The following is a 20,827-nucleotide window of genomic DNA, read 5'->3' on the forward strand; positions in this document are numbered from 1 at the left end:
TATTCATCCTTTAAGGCCCCAAACCCCTTCTTTGACTTCTCCACCTCTGCCTGTGGGACCAGCTACCCCTCTCCTTGCCCTCCCACCCCGCCACAGGCCGGGTAGAGGACAACATGGGAAGATAAGGTCGACAACAAACGGAGGAGCCCCTGCACCTTCTGAAGGGTCAAAGCTCCTCACTTCAAACCAACTGCTGCCGCTTGCAAGTACAGACCCAGAGTTATGGATTCCAGTTTCTCAGATAAAACAAGAAATCTCAAATTGAATTCATTTTTCCATTCAGCCAGCAATGTTTTGTGGAGCACTTACTATATGCCAGCAGGTCCTGTTTTGAATATGCGGGTTTAGCATCCAATGAAACATATAAAAATACCTGCTTCCTGGACCTTCTATTCTAGGTGGTGAGGGAAAGGAAAACCAGAAGAAAGGCAACATATGTATTTTGGAGAGTGAAAAGTGCCAGAGAGAAAAAGAACACAGGAAAAGGGAGTAGAAAGTGGGGAAGCAGAAGAGGGTCACTCAAGTCTCCAGTTCAAGGTAGAGGTGTGGACCGGAGGCATATATTTTTAATGTGAAATCTCCAAAATATTAAATACTTTGAGGACCTAGTGGGCCACATTCAGCCTATGGACCACCAGTTTGCCAACCCTGGTAGTGAAGACCAGGACTGCACCTGTCGGAGAAAAAAGGGTTAGAATTAGAATAACATACCTTATGTTTTCCTTTTTTTTTTTTTTTTAAGATTTTACTTATTTGACAGAGAGACAGAGAGAGGGGGAGGGAGGGAGGGAGGGAAAAGCAGACTCCCCACTGAGCAGGGACCCAGACATGGGGCTCCCTCTCAGGACGCTGGGATCATGACCTGAGCTGAAGGCAGATGCTTAACCAACTGAGCCACCCAGGCGCCCCCATACCTTATGTTTTCATGTGGCCTTACAATTCCCAGAGCTGCCATGGCTGTCATCCCTCTTGTAGGGAGAGGGGAACTGCCACATGGCGTGTACGTGGCAGAACCAGGAGGCAAACTCAAGCTCCCCCTAATATCCTGGAAACCAAGGGAGAATAGCGAAAATACGAAAATTGAGCAACAGTAGCAAAGGCTGCGATGTCAAAGACCATGAGGACCTGAAATGGATCCAGGTCACCCAAGATCCTCAGAAGTGGAGTGGAGGCTATAAAGGTAAAGACGAGGCCTTAAGTTCAACAGAAGAGACAAACCACTTGGCTTCAAACAGGAGCGATTTCATTCTGCTGGCGCTGCTGCGTGGTGAATTATGCGCCTCTGAAAGCAGGAGGCAACGACTCAGTGGAGATGCTGTTGCAGCGCTCGGCGCCGCCAGCCTGCACCATTTCAACAGTTCGTACCCAGCTCCCTGCCTACTCCCTCCCATCCTTTCTCTGCAGTGTGCCAGAGGAGCTCTAAAATCTGCCAACACCACACCTCTGCTAAAACCCTTCAGTGCTTCTGCATTTGCCCACAGGAAACTTCCCCAACTCCTGGGCCTGACTTCAGAAGCCGTTCACAGGCTGGACCCCAGGCTTCTTTTCCAGCATCCTCTCCCACCTTTGTCCATACACCCAGGTGCCTGGGAATGAAGAAGGGCGGCTGGAGAAAAGGGAAGTGAGGACCTTCAGGAACCACGCGTCTCCCAAGTGCTTCAGACCAGCAGCATTTCCTGACACACATTGTTCTGTTGCCTGAAATGTCCTCTCCTCCTCCTCGTCTGTCAAGAGAACTCTGACAGCACCTCTTCTGTGAGGACTTTCTCAACATTAGTCACTCATTCCTCTGACCCTTGGTACTTCAAATGCCCCTGTTACAGCACTCCACACAATGCTTGGTGATGAAGGACTTTTCAGTGCCTCAACCACTGCCTTCCTCTTCACACCTCTAACTCCTAGCATGGACTTCCACCCAAGCACCGGACATCTGCTGGGTGAAGACGCAGGAACCAGGATCACACAGGAAAGCTCTGTCATTCGAGAGCTAAGATACACAATGGCTTCTTGTGTCTGGGCCTGTACCACCCTGCAGAGAGCTCCTCAAGGGGGAGGATCTTGCCCTCTTCGTCTCTCCACCCCTCACACTAACACTAGCCTGGGACAGAACAGGGCCTCAGAGGGCCGCAGAGCTAAGAATGCAGGCTTTGAAGTCCCACTGATCTGGGGTAGCACAGCTTTGCCGCATACAAGCTAGATGGCCTTGGTCAAGTTACTTAACATTTCTGAGTCTCCTTTCCCAGCATCTACACATACTAGGTGCTCAAATATTTGTTAACCGATATGTAAATATTTGTTAACGGACACGTAAAGATAATACTGCCTATTTCATAAGACTCTCAGGATTATGTGAGAGCTTATGGGTCAAACACTGAGAATTCTATTTGATGAAAGTCTATCACATCATAAATGCTCCAATTTTCCCTTCCAGTCTTTCTTCCCTAAAGTAAATGTAGGAATGAAGAAGGTCATACTTAAGAGTAATAATATAAGGTAGGTGAAGGTGCTCACAACAGACAAATTTAATCTTTCTCTACAGAAAAAACGAAGATCATCAGCTACCATTAGAATTTGAGAAAACCTCTCAAACAACTGTCCTAGAGGAAATAAGGAACAAACAGTAAGAGGCTGGCCAGCAGCAATCTCTAGTGAATCCAAATTGCCCAGTCTAGCTATTGTCTGAATGGGTTCCCCCAAAATTCATATGTTGAAATCTAACCCCAAGAAGGTGGTATTAGGTCCTTTGGGAAGTGATTAGGTCATGAACGTGAAGCCCTCATGAATGTGACTAGTGCTCTTATCTACAAGTCCCCAAGAGAGCTCCCCTGCCCCCCTCTGCCATGTGAGGACAGGAGAAATCTACAAACCAGAAAAGGGCCCTCACTTGACCATGCTGGCCCCCTGATCTCAGACTTCAGCCTCCAAAACTATAAGAAATAAATTTCTATTATTTATAAGCTACCCAGTCTGTGGCATTGTTACCAAAGCCAGAACATTCCCCTCTGAATATTTTGTGACCTGGCCGAGACCTCTGTGCTGAAGGTGGGGAGGAGACAGATAATGGGGGACCCACACACAAAGCCAAGCGTTTACCCCTCAAAATTTACAGAGCAAATGCAAAACAGGTAGATAGGTGGGTAAAAGTAGGAATGAGGGGACCTTAGAAGGACCAAGGGGGAGAACATGCTGTTTTTGTGAGTGCCACTGGGCTGTGATTGTTGACAGGACTCAGGACTTACTAGAAAAACAAGCTGGACATAACTGCAGAGTATGAGGGGAAGAGGTGCAGACTGAGAAAAAGATAAGAAAGGCATTTTGTAATTCATCAAGATGAGTCAAGTACTGTACCTTGTTTTCAAACTAACACTAAAGGGCAGAGCCCTTAGCAGTGCTAGAGAGGGACAATCTGAATTAATAATATCAACATCCCCATATTCTATCCTCACTCAATATGAGTGATCTTTCAAAAATGCACATCTGCCTTCCCTGTGTATAGAACTCTACATAACTCTTTAATGGCTTGGAGTAAAATCCAAATTCCCTTGGCTATTAAAGCCCCAAAGCCCCGTTGCAATCGGCCCCCTACCTAGCTCTCTAGTCTCCATTCTGGGCTCTTATGCTCCACACACATCATGAGGCAGTCTTGTGACTTCTCAAGCCCACCCACCAGGATGTGTTCCCCTTAGAAGCAGTCTCACGGCTCCACAATCCAACAAAGTACTTGACACCCAGTAACCCTCAAGAACTTACTGACTAAAAGCAAGGCACCAACCCCACAACCTCTGACACAGGACTGGACTACTCACTGCTCCATGCTTAACCATTTAAATTGATTTTGGCAAAAAACACCCCGTAGGCCTAAATAAGATAAAGATGGGCCCATGATAGAATTAGACCCACCTGGATTAAAGGCTATTCCTTCAAATCTTGGTTCCTGGTCTGCAGGTCACCCTGAGCCAGGGATGCAGTACACCTGGAAGACTAGGCAGATTCCTACCCTTCTTGGAAGGCTTCATTCTATCTCTAATTGTCACTGAAGTCAAATGTAATCAATCGAGATTATTTCATGCTGTGCCCAAATCAAGTGAAAAACTGTATCAAGAAGGGTTAATGACAAGATTAAACTGTATGGGCAAAGCCCCATATTTACTTGATTTACCTGTGAGTCATATTCAATATGTATTTTTATGCTAAAGACAAAGCTTTTGAAATCACTGTTAAAAAAAAATCCAGGGGCGCCTGGGTGGCTCAATCAGTTAAACGACAGCCTTCAGCTCAGGTCATGATCCCAGGGTCCAGAGATTGAGGCCCACGTTGGGCTCCCTGCTCCGCAAGGAGTGCTTCTCCCTCTGCCCCTCATCCCGATCGTGCTCTCTCTAAAATAAATAAATAAAATCTTCGGGAAAAAAAAAAAATGTGCCATACAGAGTTGTGAGGTCCACGGTGAGAACACTCGGAGCACTTCACCTAAGAGTTCCCCAGGATAAACAGCCAAGGACAGCCTAGTTTCTCAGCTCCACATAATTTAACCACGCAGAAGTTTAGAGACACGTTCCTTAGTGCCTTTTTTCACTGCTTTTGTAAGATCACTTTATCTGAAGGCAGCCCATCTCACCCAACTAAGACTTTCCCTCCACTCTTCTTCACACAAAACTCCTCACCTCTTAAGGCCCAGAGCTCCAAACCCGGAATACAAACTAAGAGGGCAGTGATCTGTTTTGTTACTGGAGAATCCCAAGCAACTAGAACTCTCCTGGAATGATCTAGGCCCTCAGTAAATATTTGTTCAAAATATGAGACTGAAAAAGGGGATGAAGCTCACACTTGGGCCGGCAACGTTAGCTAGTACTCTCTCACCGGGAAAACAGCCAACTATGAGAGATGAATTGCATTTGCTTCTATTTCTCACAGACTCATGTTCAACTTTCCCTCACCGGGAAAATTTTATCCTTTTTTAAGTTCACATAAAATGAAACAGTGGAGGAAATGTACCTCCTCTGAGAAACCCTCCTGCATGTTCCCAATGGGGAACTAAATGTTTAAGCTCCAAAACAAACTCTACGCTACCCACCAACCAAAACCCCAAGGTGCCAGAAACTGTAACTTCAGTAAAAAGCTACACCAAGAACCAAATCCTTATTCTCAGTTCTGTGACTCAGAGAACTTCAAAGTACAAGGGCGCAATTCCTTAAATTTACAACTGAAATAGGTCTGTGTCTCCTGAGCAGGCAATGCACCTTCTACAGCAGTTATCCTCCAGCACGGCTGGCTGCACATTACAATTTACTGGAGGAGCATTTACAAATCTAGAAACCCAGACCACACCCCAACCCAATTAAATGGGAATGAGAAGCAGGCACAAACCTCCCAAGTAGTTTTAAAGTGCTGCCAAGTTTGAAAACTACCTCTCTATGGCACTGTAGGCCACCCCCCTTGGTCCCCCGGGTTTGTGATAAGCAGACCTCTGGGAAGACCCCAAAGATCTTGAAGGACATGACCCTTTCTAGTCTTCCACCAACAGCTCAAGCCACGTGGAAGGGGCTTCACCGATTCCAAGGCGTCGCAGCCACCTACCTTAAGGCTGCAGGCTTCCTCCTCTAGAGAAGCCATTTCTTCTGGAGAGGGGTTGACAGGGCGAAGAGGGGATCCCTCTGACGAAAGGAATCCCCGTGTGCTCCGAATCAGGCAGCCTTTGGCGGCAGCCCCGCCCACACCTGCGCCGGAAGAATGCGAGGAGGAGGAGGAATTTCTGCGGCAGGATGAGCCCCGGGGCAACCTCGGCGTGCAGGCCACATCGTCCTCCTTCTGGACTTTCAGGCGCTTGGGGCTGCTGGTCCCTCCTGAACGCGACGCAGAGCTGGGAGCTGGCCGGCTGGAGGGGGCCACATCACTGGGCTCCCGGAGGCAGCTGCGCTTACGGGGACACCCTTCTGAAGTGCTGCTCCAGTGGTACTTGACCTTGCGCCGCTCCGACGCCATGGGCACCTGCAAGGTAAAGAGGGGGCCTGGATTCCAACACCAGCCCTCTTCAGACTCCCGCCACCCTGGGTCCCCTGGAGGAGGGTAAGCCAGGTCAGAGTCCGGGGCCTCACTGACCTTTCCCCCTTCTTTCCACTGCCCATCACAGTTCTCAAGGTTTCGGAGATGCCAACGCGCTTCGCCTTAGTCAAAACGATCCGAGATTTACTAAGGGCGTCGGTTTGGTTTCCAAACCCACAACGTGCTTCCGCGATCACCAAGCGCTTCAGTTTGCACAGCGCTCCTAGGGAGATGTCAAAGCGCTTCCGGGATTACAAAGCGCTTCGATTTAGTTTGCAATACAGAGCCCTTCGGGGATGTCAAAGCGCTTCAAAAGACTACAAGGCGCTTTAGAGTCCACACATGGCGACCGGACCCGCAGCCTTTGGCGGGCGCTTGGCCCAGAGGCCCGGAATGCCGAGGGCGGGCCGCAGGGCAGGGCCAGAGCCGGCGCGCAGCCCGCCCTGCTCCCGCGGCCCCGCCGACCAGCCCCGGGCCCGAGGGGCCGAGGCGCCCCTCAGGAGCCGGCGGTGCCGCGCTCGGCCGCCACGGGACACCCTCCGGCTCGCCCGGCCGCCCCTTCCGTCCCTGCCGCCGCAGCCCAGACGTCGGCCCCGCCGCCCCCACGGCCCGAACGTCCCTCCCCGGCCGCCTGCTCGCCTCCCGCCCCAGTCCTGCAGCCCCCACTCGGCCTCCGCCCGAGCTCCGGCCACACCGGCCTCCACCTCGCCCGCCTCCCGGAACGAGCCCTGCGGCCCGCGGCCGGGCGTGCGGCGGGGGTGGGCCTTGCGCAGAACGGAGGGCACCCATTGCTCGAATCGGCAAGGGGCGGGACTCCGAGCAAGACGGAGCTCGCCTGTTGGCCAGGAGGCTTGGAGGCATTGGTCGGAAGCAAGGCGGGGCGGAGCCACTCACGTGGGCCAGAAGAGCGCGAAGCTAGGCAGGGCCGCAGTTCCCCCAGCCAGCCTTCCATGGGGTTGGGGGCGTCGGCCGACCCTCTTCCCAGAGTGACGCTCCCCGCTGCTCAGCGTTTTGCGGCTTAGCCAGACGGGTTCAGATCCTTTCCTCGAACCCCCACCAACATCCTGACCCCATTTGCAGAGCAGGAAACTGTGGCTCAGAGGGACCAAGTGACACACCCAGAAAGTGGCAGAGTCGGAAGTTAGGAGCCACAGGAAAAAAAGGCTACACAAAATGTAAAATGTAAAATTTTTGCGGGGCAAAAAATATCAAAGTTGAAGGACAAGTTACAAACTTAATAAAATATTCGCAACACATGACAAAGGGCTGATGTCCTTACTATGTAAAAACTTTTGTTTTTTAAGATTTTATTTATTTAACAGACAGAAAGAGGGCAGGAGCAGGGGGGAAGCGGCAAAGGGATCGGGAGAAGCAGACTCCCCGCCCAGCAGAGAGCCTGATGTGGGGTCGATCCCAGGACCCTGAGATCAAGACCTGAGCGCAAGGCAGACTCTTAACCTACTGAGCCACTCAGGTAGGGTGAGAAAGATGAAAGATGAAACTTTCTTTATGGGATACTTAGGTATTAAAATGGAAACATGCTAACTGGAATTAAAATAAAACTTTAAAAAAATAAAATGGAAACAGAAATGAACCAAGGAACAGACGCAAATTACAAAAGGCTCTTTAATATGTGAAAAAAAAAAGGCTCCACCTGTCACTTAAAAATACAAGTAAAATTATAAATTTTTACCTATTAAATTGTCAATGATCAAAAAGCATGATAATACTCTTTGTAGCTGAGGATGTGGGGAAATGCATTCCCAGACCTGATTCAGTGTAAATTGGTACAACCTCTTTGGAAGGCAGCACCCTTTGAAGTTACAAGAATGAAAAACCACCTCAAAATCCAGCATTGGAACCTAGTCCTACAAATTATGGAATATCCTTAGAAAGGAATACCAGGCAAAAAGACTAAAGTAATCCAAAAGTATTACTGAGGAAGAATGGCCAAAAAGGATGTGAAAAAATATGCCCATGCTGAAGCCAGAAATTCCAACTGTCTTGAGCTCAATCTACCTCGGTTTTGATTTTCTAATGAAAATCTAATGATATTAGATTAGTTAAGGAAAAAGATAAAATTTTCATCATCTTTGGAACGATACCCCAAACCAGGAACAGTGGTTGCCTGTGGGCAGAAGGGAGACACTAAAATCCCAGTGGAAAAAAAAAAGGCTTTCTTTCCACCACATAACCGTTTGTACTACTGGATTTTTTTGTCATGTGCATTTATTAACTAAAAAAAAAAAAAGTCAGGCCTTCCTTCTGAGGATTCATAGAAAGGCATCACAGTGGCCATGAGCCCCTGGAATTGATATACAGAAATGTATATGTACGTTTTTACAGCTTGCTGAGGGGAAAAGGTCTGTAGATTGACAGAAGTGGTTCATTGACCTTGCCACAAATGTCTGAAGCCATGGTCTGAAATGCAAGTATGTCTAGATAACCATTACCCTATTGGCACTAGCCCTCTACTGCTCAAACAGCCCTGAAAGCACCCTACTCATAACTGTAAGGTGCTTATCACATGCTAGGTCCTGTCTGTGGCATGTAACACACTCTAGTTGAATCCTCACAGCCACCAGAGCTTAAAACAGGGGTGTCAGTACAGATTACTGTCTGCTGGGACTGGAGCCCACTCAGCTCTGTTACATATCAGTACAAAGCTGATCTTGTTCGGGGACTACTGAATGCTTTCATGAAGCAAGATCTTCCCCTTGCCCTGACAAACCCAGGAAACAGAGGCTCAGAATAACTCCCTAACTTGACCCAAGATCACACAGCTACTAACACCAACATTTATAGCCACCCCCAACTCTTAGGCACTCCGTGATACCCCCTTAACATGGGTCCAGAGCCCCTTTTCCAAACAAATTCATCTAGACACAAAACTAATTGCAAAAGATCTGTTGACTTTACGAATGTATTTTTATTTTACAAAAAAAAAGAAAATCACTACAGGATTATTTAAAATAGGACATACTGAATTTAAAATAGCATTTGTTTCACAAAAATATTTGCAACATGACTTTTCAGAAAAATACCCAGTCCATAAACCTTAGGTACGTGGAAGAAATATATGTTTAATGTCTTTATTTATTTTATAAAAAAGGATAAGTGCATTTTCAAAGTACTTCTACAACCATGTCTCACCTGTTCCTCTCAACAAGCCAAGGAAAGAAAATGAACAGGTGTTACTTATAAGAAAACCAAGGTTCCAGAAATTAAATAATTGATTTAAATAGCAACAGAACTGGACATAAAACTAGCTCTCTGATTCTTCATTCACCCATAAATAACACATACTCTCAAAAGCTCCACTAAAAATATTAGCATTAGTGGGATGGGACGATAAAGGTGCTGAGTAGGCATAAATAAATATCTGTGGGTTACAAGATTTCCGAGGGAGACGTGGAAAACCTGCAGAGCTCTTTGCCAGGTGTCTGGCATTTGTAAACTCCAGACTGTGAATTAAGAACTGCATTGGGACACAAGTTGAGAATCTTTCAGGCCATGGAAGTTTGCAGGTGGTTGTCAGCAAATAGGACCCAGAGAGACTTAACTTTGGAAAGTGCAACTGACAATCCTCCCTCAGTTCTTGAGGGGTGTGAGCTGAGTAACAACAGTATTACACGCACACCCCAAAACCACAAAATTGCCCACATCCTGGGCCTATGGACCAGGGTTTCCGCTTCAGTCTCCTGATCCCCAGCTCTGATTGACAAATCCCAGAAAAAATGACTTCATGGATTTTTGTGTCTTGAAAAGCTGAGGTCCCTTCTTCCCTAATTCACTCTGGCAAGATGGAAGCTTCTCTCCCTGGTCCAGGAAAGCTGATGTTTGGTGTTTCCTGGGAGATTATGATTCTGCCTCAGATCTTTTTCTTGATTTGGTGTTTGTCTTTCCAATCGAGGATAAGCTGTGCTCTAGTTATCAGGGGCCAAAAAGCTCAATGCTGTCCAGTTTCCCTTCTTTGTAGAACACGATATTCTCCATCAGTTTCTTTTTGGCCTCATTGATCTCGATTCTCCATGAAGTCTCTGTAGCTGATGTTCAGCAGAAAGTTTAAAGAAAGAACTTCAACAAAAGGCATTTGGAAATAGTTACTATTATTATAGTTCTTAGAAAGTCAGACTTGGTCAGTTTCTCACTTAAATCAGATTTCTGAATCAAGCCCTGAACCTAATGAACATCTTCATTATTTCTGCCTTTGCAGTGAAGTCCCACCACCTGCCCCCACTTTTCTGAAAGAAGGGGGCTTCCATGCTCCTTCCATGGATGGGAGACGTTGGGATGAACATTTACACCCCCTCTCTCTTTTCCCTCCTCTCTCCTCCCAGTGGGAGGAGGAGCAATAGGAGTGGTAGAGCCTGGGACATTCATTAAGCCATGTTTACTAGGGGAGAGGGACACTGCATTGAAAAGGCCTCTCAAATTTTTATTTCAGAAGAAAGCCTGGGATATTTGGAAAGGAGAGACAGAAATAGTAGGAGTTTTGACTTGGTCCCTAAGTACAATGGGGAGCCACACAAGGGCTTTAAATAAGAGGTGGCATGAGTTGTTTTTAAAAACCACTCTGGAGGCACCTGGGCAGCTCAGTCATTAAGCGTCTGCCTTCGGCTCAGGTCATGATCCCAGGGTCCTGGGATCGAGCCCCGCATCAGGCTCCCTGCTCAGCGGGAAGCCTGCTTCTCCCTCTCCCACTCCCGCTGCTTGTGTTCCCTCTCTCGCTGAGTCTCTCTGTCAAATAAAGAAATAAAATCTCAAAAAAGAAAAAAAGAAAAAAAACCACTCTGAAAATAAAAAATTAAAGTAAAATAATAAAATAAAAAATAAAAACAAGGAAGGGAGGATACAGGAAGGCTGTGTGGTCATCCAGCAAGGGGACAGTAGCTTAGTTAAGGGGGGAGGGGCGCGAGGCAATGCAGAGAAGCAGATGGAGCTGAGAGATATTTAGGCCAATGAATAGACTAGGTGATGGACCGGACATAGGGGCCAGAGAGAGAGGGAGGTATCAAGGATGACCCCCATCCGAGGTTTCTTTGTGTGCAGTCTGCTGGTAGGTGAACGGCTGAATAATTAAGGAAGGCATGAATGAGCGTGATAGAAGGAATAAATGATGAGCTGAGTTAGAGACACATGAATGAGCTTGCATATGCACTCAGATCTCCACACGCTTACCATCCTGGGGAGGCTCCGGCCTGGCAGAGGCCACAGAGAAGGAGTCTGCCTGCACTCCCGCACAGACCTGCAGCCTGCCTTCTCCATCCTCTGTTGAAGGGAGTGAGGCGGTAGCCCCAGCCCGAGGTGCTACCTTCATGGAGGAGGAGGCCTCGAGGCTGGAATTGTCCACGTCGTCTGTTTCTTCTGGGGTGTTGGAGGAAGAGCCTGTGCCCTCAGAAAGCCCACTCAAAGGGAGCAACGTCTCCTGACCTCTGAGCTGCTTTTCCACAGCCGCTACAGAGCCACACACCTTGGGGAGAGAAGAGACAACAATTCTTTCTGGAATCGGGGCGCCTGGATGGCTCAGTCCGTTACGCGTTGGACATTTTATCTCAGCTCAGGTCTTGATCTCAAGGTTGTGAGTTGGGCTCCATGCTGGGCATGGAGGCCTACTTTAAAAAAAAAAAAAAAAACCTCTTTCTGAAATCAAAAATCTTACAGATATCCCAGGCCTCCGGAGAGACAATGAAGAATCCAATGTTGATTCATATTGCTTTGTCTGGAAGAACAGCGAAAGCCCTTTGAACAGAGCTGAACTTGCCCCCATCCACCCTAGCCATAGATGAGAGCACATGACCAAGATGGACCAATCACTGTATCCCAGTCCTCTGACACGTTAATGAGCCAGGTTTGGGCACGTGACCCAAGCTGGCCAATTAGAATCCTTCTCTGGGATTTTTCTACCTAAAGCTTACTGAGGAAGGACTCCGGATTCCTTTCTAGTGGTTGACCCAGACTCTCCACCCACAAAGAAAACCCATTCACAATAGGAAAAAATAGAGACCCCTATAAAGAATAAAGCAGGGGCAAGAGATGGAGAAGTGGAGCACAAGCACAGAGACACAAATAAATGCACCTTTGCTGGTGGAGACCCTGTGGTCTAGCTGGCCTAGCAATGCCTGTCTGTCTGCTGATTGGTTACATGAGCCAATAAATTCATTCATTAATTTATCGTTCATTCACTCATTGATATACTCCTTCTCAATCTCCCTTGCTGTGAGAGTGTGTGTGTGTGTGTGTGTGAGAGAGAGAGAGACTAAGAGTTTGACCTGAGTTCTATCACTTTGAACTGGAAATGCCCTAAGTAATATAGATATTACTTGCCCTTGAGGGCGTTTCTAATTAGGGAGGTTAGGAAATCAGAAGGAGGCAGGGAAGGAATGTTTCTTCTTTGCACACACACACACACACACACAAACGGCATACAAGCATACCCTTAATAACAATGACACATCTCACTTGCTCAACACCTTTGCAATTTACAAAGAACATTCGACACAAAATGCACAATGAGTTTTCATAGGTTAAAAAATTAAAAGATCAGAGAAGCTGGGGTGCCTGGGTGGCTCTGTCAGTTAAGCGTCTGCCTTTGGCTCAGGTCATGATTCCCAGAGTCTAGGGATCGAACCCAGTATCGGGTTCCCTGCTCAGCGGGAAGCCTGCTTCTCCCTCTGCCTCTGCCTGCAGCTCCCCCTGCTTGTGCTCTCTCTCTCTCTCTGTCAAATAAATAAATAAAATCTTTTTAAAAATAAATAAATAAAATAAAGATCAGAGAAGTTAAGTTCCTTGTCTAAGGCTACTCAGCCAGTAGGTAGCAGAGCTGACCACTGACCCTAGGCTTACTTGTCTTCAAGTTCATGACCCAGATGACCTCTCATCTTCCTAGTTTGTTTGTGAAATACTGAGGGCAAGGACAATTTCTCATTCCTCTTTGTATACTTCAAATGCCCTATCCCCTTTATTCTACACAACAAATACCTCCACATCCTTCCAGGTCCAGTTCAAATGTCACCTCTTGAGACAAATCTTCACAGTATATGCTCAATAAATATTTGTCAAGCTAAAAGCTACATTCCCTTGCAGCTATGTGTGGCCATGTCACTAGATTATGGCCTATGGAGTGTGAGAAAAAGTGATGTGTGCATTTCCAGGTCACACCTTTATTTTATTTTTTTTTTTTTAAGATTTTATTTATTTATTTATTTGTGAGAGAGAATGAGAGAGAGAGAGTCAGAGGGAGAAGCAGACTCCCCGCTGAGCGGGGAGCCCGATGCGGGACTCGATCCCCGGACTCCAGGATCATGACCTGAGCCGAAAGCAGTCGCTTAACCAACTGAGCCACCCAGGCGCCCTCCAGGTCACACCTTTAAAAGGTAGGGAGTGGGGATGCCTGGGTGGCTCAGTCAGTTAAGAGTCTGCCTTTGCTCAGGTCATGATCCCAGGGTCCTTGCTCAGTGGGGAGCCTGCTTCTTCCTCTGCCTGCTGCTTCCCCTGCTGTGCTCTCTCTCTCTGACAAATAAATATATAAAATCTTAAAAAAAAAAAAGCGGGGGGGCGGGTAGGGAGTGTGTTCTCTTTCTCTTAACCCCCTGTTCAGTGGCTGGAATGCAGATGTGATGGCCTGAGCTAGAGCAGCCATCTTAGACTCTGAACTGGAAGCCACACAGTAAGGATAGCAGAGCAACAATACAAAGGGAACCTGGGGTCCCCAATAAAGTGGCACTGTCACATCACCTCTGAACTGCCTACAGTCAAGGGGTTAAGCTAAAGAGAATAAACTTCTATCTCATTTAAAACACTGGATTTTGGAGTCTCCTCATTATAACAGCTTCTTTGAGTGTCCTTTAACTGAGACAATGAACAAAAGAACAAAATAAATGAAGACAGGAAAGCCTGAAAGAAGGAATAAGTGGTTAGGGGAGAGAGATCTTTTCAGAACGTAAATCTGATTATGTCTTGCCCCTGCTTCAAACCCCTAGTGTCTTCCTCAAAATCCTAACTGTGCCTGCAAAACCCTCAGTTACAGGGCTCCTCCTTCCTCAGGAGCCCCACCACAAGCCACTCTTCCCCGTACTTTTTGTTCTAGCCACTCTGACCTTCCAGACCCTTGACCAAGCCAGGCTTTCTCTCACCTCAGGCCATTTGCATGAGCTGTTCCGTCTGCCTGGATTGCTCTTTATCTGCTTACACATCACTTCCTCAGGGAAAGTCCCCCTGGGTGGGGCCCCATCACATGCTATCCCAATGCTCCCCACCTAGATGACTACTGTGCATTGTCTGAGAGCTTCAGGAAAATAGAACTGGGCCTGCCTTGTTCACCGATTTATCCCCTGGGGCCCAGCACACAAGTGCTAAATGACTGGCTGAATGCTATACTGAGGGAACTGAGGGAACTGAGGGAACAGCCCCGGTGAAGAACAATGACTTGGATCTTGAGTCGCGGGTCTCTAGCTCCTGCCACGTCATAGTGCAAGATGGTGAACAAGGGAATGAACCAGGTGTCCAGAGGGCTCTGACAGAAACTCACTCTGTGGCCTCATCTTCTCTTCTCTGGAACTTTACTTCCTATAAAATGGCAGGCTAGGGCTACAGCAGGGGTGTTTGAAGATTTTTTTTTTTTTTCAGCTACTAAAACTTCCCTCAGATAAAATACTGAGAATCCAATATGATTATGTGAAGTGAAAGGGGGTGTCTGGTGGTAGTCATGCATGGGGCCTGCATCTCCCCAAGCCCTCTTGCTGACGAAAGCAATTTCTGAGGTAACTTCAAGGTGCCCCTCCATGCCAGACACCACTTGAAAATCACTCAGCTAGATGGCCTCAAAGAGTCCTCTCAGGCAGCTATTTGGTCCTTAGAAATATCTAGCAGTGGTGCCCAAATTACAGATGTTACCATGGAAACCACCACTATATATCCCATCCATAGGAAAATGTTTTATTTCCTAATGTGGTGGATTTCTGGGGTATCTGCCTAAGCCCAGGGGCTAAAGATGCTCCCTTCCTCTGGGACTTAGCCCTTTCCACCTTTCTGGGGTAGACTCCCTGACCACTAGGTTTATATACTGGACCCCACTCCCCTCACCTTACCTGATTGGCCAACAGGTAGACTACTGACTCTAGGTAGGCCAAACAGGCTCTCTCAATGAGAAATTGGAATTGGGACCTGGAGACTTGATCGCTCAGTGGGGGTAGAACTATAACATACAAACAAGACAGCCATATCCCCTAGCCAAGAGGATAGAGGCAAGGAAAAGGGAGTCTACAGACAAGAGAGGAGGAATCAAGAAGATTCAGAGAAAGCAGTGTTCTGTTAACATCTGAGCCTGGGATCCTGGGCCCCCCAAGGGTGGGCGGCACACCACCCTCAGGCTCCCGAGCTACCCTTACCCATTCGCTTCCCTACTTTGCTTCTATGAGCTCCAGTACGACCTGTTGCTTGCAACCAAATACAGCCCTGGTTTATGAAGTCACTTCTAGGTAAAGGCCTCAACCCTGAGCCATACCCCAGTTCCTGGTAAAGCAGAACCATGCGGCCACCAGGACAGGAGGCCCACCCAACCCAGGGCAGGGCCCATGGCCCGGTCGGGCTGAGAAAGAGGCTCACCTCAGCCAGGCTGGCGTTCCGCCTCCTCAGGCAGAGGCAGGCGGCCATGGCCAAGGCCTCGGCGCAGTTGTCCAGCAGCCGCCCGGCTCCCTTCTCCAGGTACTTCCGACAGATCTCCTTAGCCATCACCGTTTCCACGCCCGTCTTCCTGCCGCACAGCGAGGTGCTGCTGCTGGGGATTGCACTGAGGAGTAAATCCTTCTGCGGGAAGGAGAGGATAAGCATCCCCGTGTGAGCTGCAGGGATGCGGGATTTCACCACACCTGCCCCAACCGCCCCCGCGATGGCGCCAGACCTGCAAAACCTCGAGGAAACCAGGATTTTAAGAAAGAAATGCAAGGATCCGGGGCGCCTGGGTGGCTCAGTCGTTAAGCGTCTGCCTTTGGCTCGGGTCATGGTCCCAGGGTCCTGGGATCGAGCCCCACATCGGGCTGCCTGCTCGGTGGGAAGCCTGCTTCTCCCTCTCCCACTCCCCCTGCTTATGTTCCCTCTCTCGCTGTCTCTCTGGCAAATAAATAAATAAAATCTTTTAAAAAGAAAGAAAGAGGGCGCCTGGGTGGCTCAGTTGGTTAAGCGACTGCCTTCGGCTCGGGTCATGATCCTGGAGTCCCGGATCGAGTCCCGCATCGGGCTCCCTGCTCGGCGGGGAGTCTGCTTCCCCCTCTCCCACTCCCCGTTTGTGTTCCCTCTCTCGCTGTGTCTTTCTCTGTCAAATAAATAAATAAAATCTTTAAAAAAAAATAAAATAAAATAAAAATTAAAAAAATAAAAAAATAAAAAAGAAAGAAAGAAATGCAAGGATCCAAGAAACAAGTAAAAAAGCCAGAGCTGGAGAATTGCTAAATTCCCTACACATACAGGGCATTCCATAGTACACTCCACCAAGGCAGGGGCTTAACCTAGGCCTCAGTTGCTTCATCAGGAAAATGGGGATAATAGGATCAACACAAAGATTAAAAGATATAATGCATCTAGGGGCGCCTGGGTGGCTCAGGTCAGGATCTCAGGGTCCTGGGATCCAGCAGGGAGTCTGCTTCTCCCTCTCCCTCTGCCCCTCCTACCCACCCACCCCCAGCCACCCACTGGTGCTCGAGGGCTCTCTCTCTGAAATAAATAAATAAAATCTTTTAAAAAAAAAGATATAACGCATCTAAAGCAAAAGTGTGACACTTAACACAGAATAAAGATTCAATAGTCTATTAGTGATAATAATTAATAGTAATAATTAATAGCCACCATTTCTATACTACTACATGCTGGGTACTTTACTTACATCAATAATTTAATCTTATTAACAATTTCAGGCACACTCTTTTATGACATAAAATACACATTTTAGGATGTAGGTTCTGACCCAACCATATTTATTTATTTATTAAAGTTTGAGAAGATTTATTTTTTTTAAGTTTTATTTATTTAAGTAATTTCTACATAAGGTGGGGCTGGAACTCACGACACTGATATCAAAAGTTGCATTCTCTTCCAAATGAACCAGCCAGGTGGCCCTAACCCATGTATATTTAATAGGAGATCTACTATATAAATATTATGTACACTTATATATATATTTTATAAATTTTGTATTTACATATAAGTTTTATAACATTTTATACTATATAGAAAGCAGGAATTATGCATATAACAGAAGATATGCTACATATTTTTACATAAATTTAAATTTATATTTAAAAATACATATATTGGGGCGCCTGGGTGGCTCAGTCGTTAAGCGTCTGCCTTCGGCTCGTTAAGCATCTGCCTTCAGCAGGGTCTTGGGATCAAGCCCCGCATTGGGCTCCCTCCTCCACGGAGAGCTTGCTTCTCCCTCTCCCATTCCCCTTGCTTGTGTTCCCTCTCTCACTGTCTCTCTCTCTCTGTCAAATAAATAAATAAAATCCTTAGAAAAAAAAATAAAAATAAAAATACATATATTTATGTAAAAATATATATCATATTTATATAGTATAAATTATGTTTCATAATATTTCATAAGTATATATTTATGTATTTGCAAATATATAAATGTTACAAATACATTAAATACTTTGATTATATATTAAATATATTATAAGGAAATATTAATTATGTATAATATTGACTGATATACTATATAGCACATTAATCTATTATATTCACATATGAAACATTGATATTTATGTTTTTATATTTGTGATATATTTATTGTGTAAATAATAAAACATTTATATATAAATTTTCCATGTATATTCTATTTGTTATATATGTTTTGTTTTTTGTTTTTTGAGAGTGAGAGAGCATGAGCAAGAGCACTAGTGAGAGAGCATGAGCAAAGGGAGAGGCAGAGGGAGAGGGAGAAGCAGACTCCCCACTGAGCTTGGAGCCCAACGTGGGGCTCGATCCCAGGACTCCAGGATCATGACCTGAGCCGAAGACAGACGCTTAACCCACTGAGCCACCCAGGGATCCCTCTATTTTCTTTTTTATACCTTCCCATACTTACTAAATGTTCTACAAGCTTAGAAAAATTTAAATTAAAAGTTTTTTGTTTGTGTTGTTTTTAATGTCAAGAGTTCCCATCCATAACTATGGCCACTTTCCCATCCATAACTATGGCCATCAGAAACCCCAGATTTTGTGACAATCTGGCACCTGCTGACCTTTCCCATCTCATCTCCTCCCCCTGTGATTCACTGTACTCAGTCACTCTGGCTTCTTTCTGTTCTTGGAAGCACCTAAACTCATCCTGCCCCAGGGCCTTTGCACTTGCTGTTCCCTCTGCCTAGAATGCTCCTCCTCTAAATCTCACTGCATCCTAGTCCCTCACTTCAGTCAGGTCTCTGCTCAGATGTCACCTTCTCCAAAAAGGCTTCCCTGACCTAAAAGACCCCTCTCCCTGCTCCTCCACTCTATCCCCTAACCTTATTTCACATTTCTTTTTTTTTTTTTTAAGATTTTTTAATTTATTTTTGAGAGAGAGAGCATGAGTGAGAGGGGCATGCAGGGAGCCCAAGCAGGACTTGATCCCAGGACCCCAGGACCATGACCTGAGCTGAAGGCAGACGCCCAACTGACTGAGCCACCCAGGAGCCACTTATTTCACATTTCTTTTTTTTTTTTTTTTAATTTGAGAGAGAGAGAATGAGAGAGAGCAAGCACATGAGAGGGGGGAGGGTCAGAGGGAGAAGCAGACTCCCTGCTGAGCAGGGAGCCCGATGTGGGACTCGATCCCGGGACTCCAGGATCATGACCTGAGCCGAAGGCAGTCGCTTAACCAACTGAGCCACCCAGGCGCCCTATTTCACATTTCTTAATAGCACATCTCACTGGCCTGGAATTACACACATTTCCATTTACCTGAATACAGTTTGCTCTCCCCCACTAGAATGAAAGTTCCAAAAACTTCCTCCTGCTCACCTCTATATCGCCAAATCCAAAAACAGTGTCTGGCACATAGTAAGTACTTCACAAATGTTTTCACAAATTGTACATCCTAACTTATTTTTTAGCTAAATTTCTTTTCTTTTTTATGTCATTTTATTTTTTTAAAGATTTTATTTATTTATTTGCGAGAGAGAGAATGAGAGACAGAGAGCATGAGAGGGAGGAGGGTCAGAGGGAGAAGCAGACTCCCCGCCGAGCAGGGAGCCCGATGCGGGACTCGATCCCGGGACTCCAGGATCATGACCTGAGCCGAAGGCAGTTGCTTAACCAACCGAGCCACCCAGGCGCCCTGTCATTTTATTATTTTTAACAGAAGTGATTCATTAAATATAAAACTAATTTTTATTGCTTTATACAGATTTTCATAAAAATACATTTACAACTCTGAAAAAAAAGATTATCAGAGATTATCAGGCATGGGCTGCGATATTTGCTTCAAAAACAAAACAAGACAGTCACCACTCTGCCTTAGTTTCCCCATCCAGAAAATGGGTTGTCTGAGGATCCAATAACGCCTACATGCCTGACACTGTAAGGAATTCAATACCTGGAGACTAAAAACCTCCAGCTGGCCATGGTTGCCTCTATGAATACCCTTTTGCACAATTCTTTCATGTGAGCTCTGCCTTAAAAGGTATCATGGTGTTTAAAGTTGATAAGTCAAAAAATACCAGGAGAGTGTTATTTTCAGATATAGAAGTTACCACCATCTGAAACAGAATCAGAAACTGTTCAAAAGGGGCATCTGGGTGGCTCAGTCAGTTAAGGGTCTGCCTTCGGCTCAGGTCATGATCCCAGGGTCCTGGGATCGAGCCCCACGATGGGCTCCTTGCTTCGCGGGGAGCCTGCTTCTCCCTCTCCCTCTGCCTGCTGCTCCCCTTGCTTGTGCTCTCTCTCTCTCTGTCTAATAAATAAAATCTTAAAAAAAAAAAAGAAAAGAAAAGAAAGAGACTATTCAAAACAACTGGCCTGAAAGAATGATAGAAGCAGAGGCTCACCATTTGACTCCCCCCCAGTGAAGTTGTGGATCTCATCTGGCAAGAGTCATCAGGAGATGCTAAGAACACTCAGGGGTAGGGTGATGAAGGAACTTAGGGATGGGGGGAGTCAGCAACTCCACCTGGACCCACTGATGAACCTCAGCACTGGAAGGAGGAGGACCCGCTATGTGCCTCATGTTGTGATGCTGTGGGAAGCACCAGGGACCACCCAGGAAGCAGCACTGATCATGAATCTAACCAAGTCTCAGGACAAGAGGCAGAGAGAAACACGTTAAGAATACCACAAGAATGGGAGGTGGGGGCTGGGTACCTCAGTCAATTGAGCGTCTGACTCTTGGTTTCGGCTCAGGTCGTGATCTCAGGGGCATGAGATGGAGCCCCTTAGTTAGGTTCTGTGCTTGGCATGGAGTCTGCTTGAGATTCTCTCTCTCCCTCTGCTTCTGCCCCTTCCCCCACTCGCACACGTGTGTGCTTTCTCTCTCTCTCTTTCTCTAAATGAATTTTTTTTAAGTCTTTAAAAAAAAAAAGAATACCACAAGGATGTAAAAATCCAGAACATGAGAGACTTACAGAACAAATGACTCACTTTATGCAAAAATGCAATGAGATATGGAAAGAAAACATGGGGAGGGGTGCAGTTGGAGAACAGAAGAGTTTCAAGTGCTGCCTGGCTGGCTCAATCAGAAGAGCATGTGGCTCTTGGTCTCAGAGGTTGTAAGTTCGAGCCCCACATGGGGTGTAGAGATTACTTAAATAATTTT

At 46.5% G+C, this 20,827-nt stretch overlaps 2 protein-coding genes across 7 annotated transcripts in view; both read right to left on the bottom strand.

Annotated features, from left to right (window-relative positions):
* TATDN2 (TatD DNase domain containing 2) overlaps positions 1 to 6,712 on the bottom strand; it is a 35,275-nt gene extending 28,563 nt beyond the window's left edge. Inside the window, exons 1-2 of one of the 2 annotated variants that reach the window (XR_006788296.3) lie at positions 6,097 to 6,712; positions 5,575 to 5,985 (exon numbers count right to left, since the gene is read on the bottom strand). Coding sequence is in view for 1 of the 2 variants with exons in the window: in XM_045861845.3 (XP_045717801.1) it covers positions 5,575 to 5,979 (405 nt within the window). In the remaining variant the exon portion in view is untranslated. The remainder of the gene's footprint in view (positions 1 to 5,574; positions 5,986 to 6,096) is intronic. The other variant, XM_045861845.3, reaches the window with a different exon arrangement.
* Positions 6,713 to 8,959: 2,247 nt separating this feature from the next.
* The window catches only part of IRAK2 (interleukin 1 receptor associated kinase 2), a 59,199-nt gene continuing 47,331 nt past the window's right edge, over positions 8,960 to 20,827 (bottom strand). For 3 of the 5 annotated variants that reach the window (XM_064592405.1, XM_045861847.3, XM_045861846.3), the window contains 3 exons: positions 15,646 to 15,846; positions 11,221 to 11,512; positions 8,960 to 10,085 (listed from right to left, as the gene is read on the bottom strand). In XM_064592405.1, coding sequence (XP_064448475.1) covers positions 9,973 to 10,085; positions 11,221 to 11,512; positions 15,646 to 15,846 — 606 coding nt within the window. In that variant the 3' untranslated portion in view covers positions 8,960 to 9,972. Of the gene's footprint in view, positions 10,117 to 11,220; positions 11,513 to 15,645; positions 15,847 to 20,827 lie in introns of all 5 variants that reach the window. The other 2 variants (XM_064592398.1, XM_064592411.1) reach the window with 2 other exon arrangements.

Source organism: Mirounga angustirostris, unplaced genomic scaffold, assembly GCF_029215605.1.
Source record: "Mirounga angustirostris isolate CCGP_5_RB_7025 unplaced genomic scaffold, mMirAng1.0.hap1 SCAF_1, whole genome shotgun sequence".
In the NCBI taxonomy this organism is placed as follows: Eukaryota; Metazoa; Chordata; class Mammalia; order Carnivora; family Phocidae; genus Mirounga; species Mirounga angustirostris.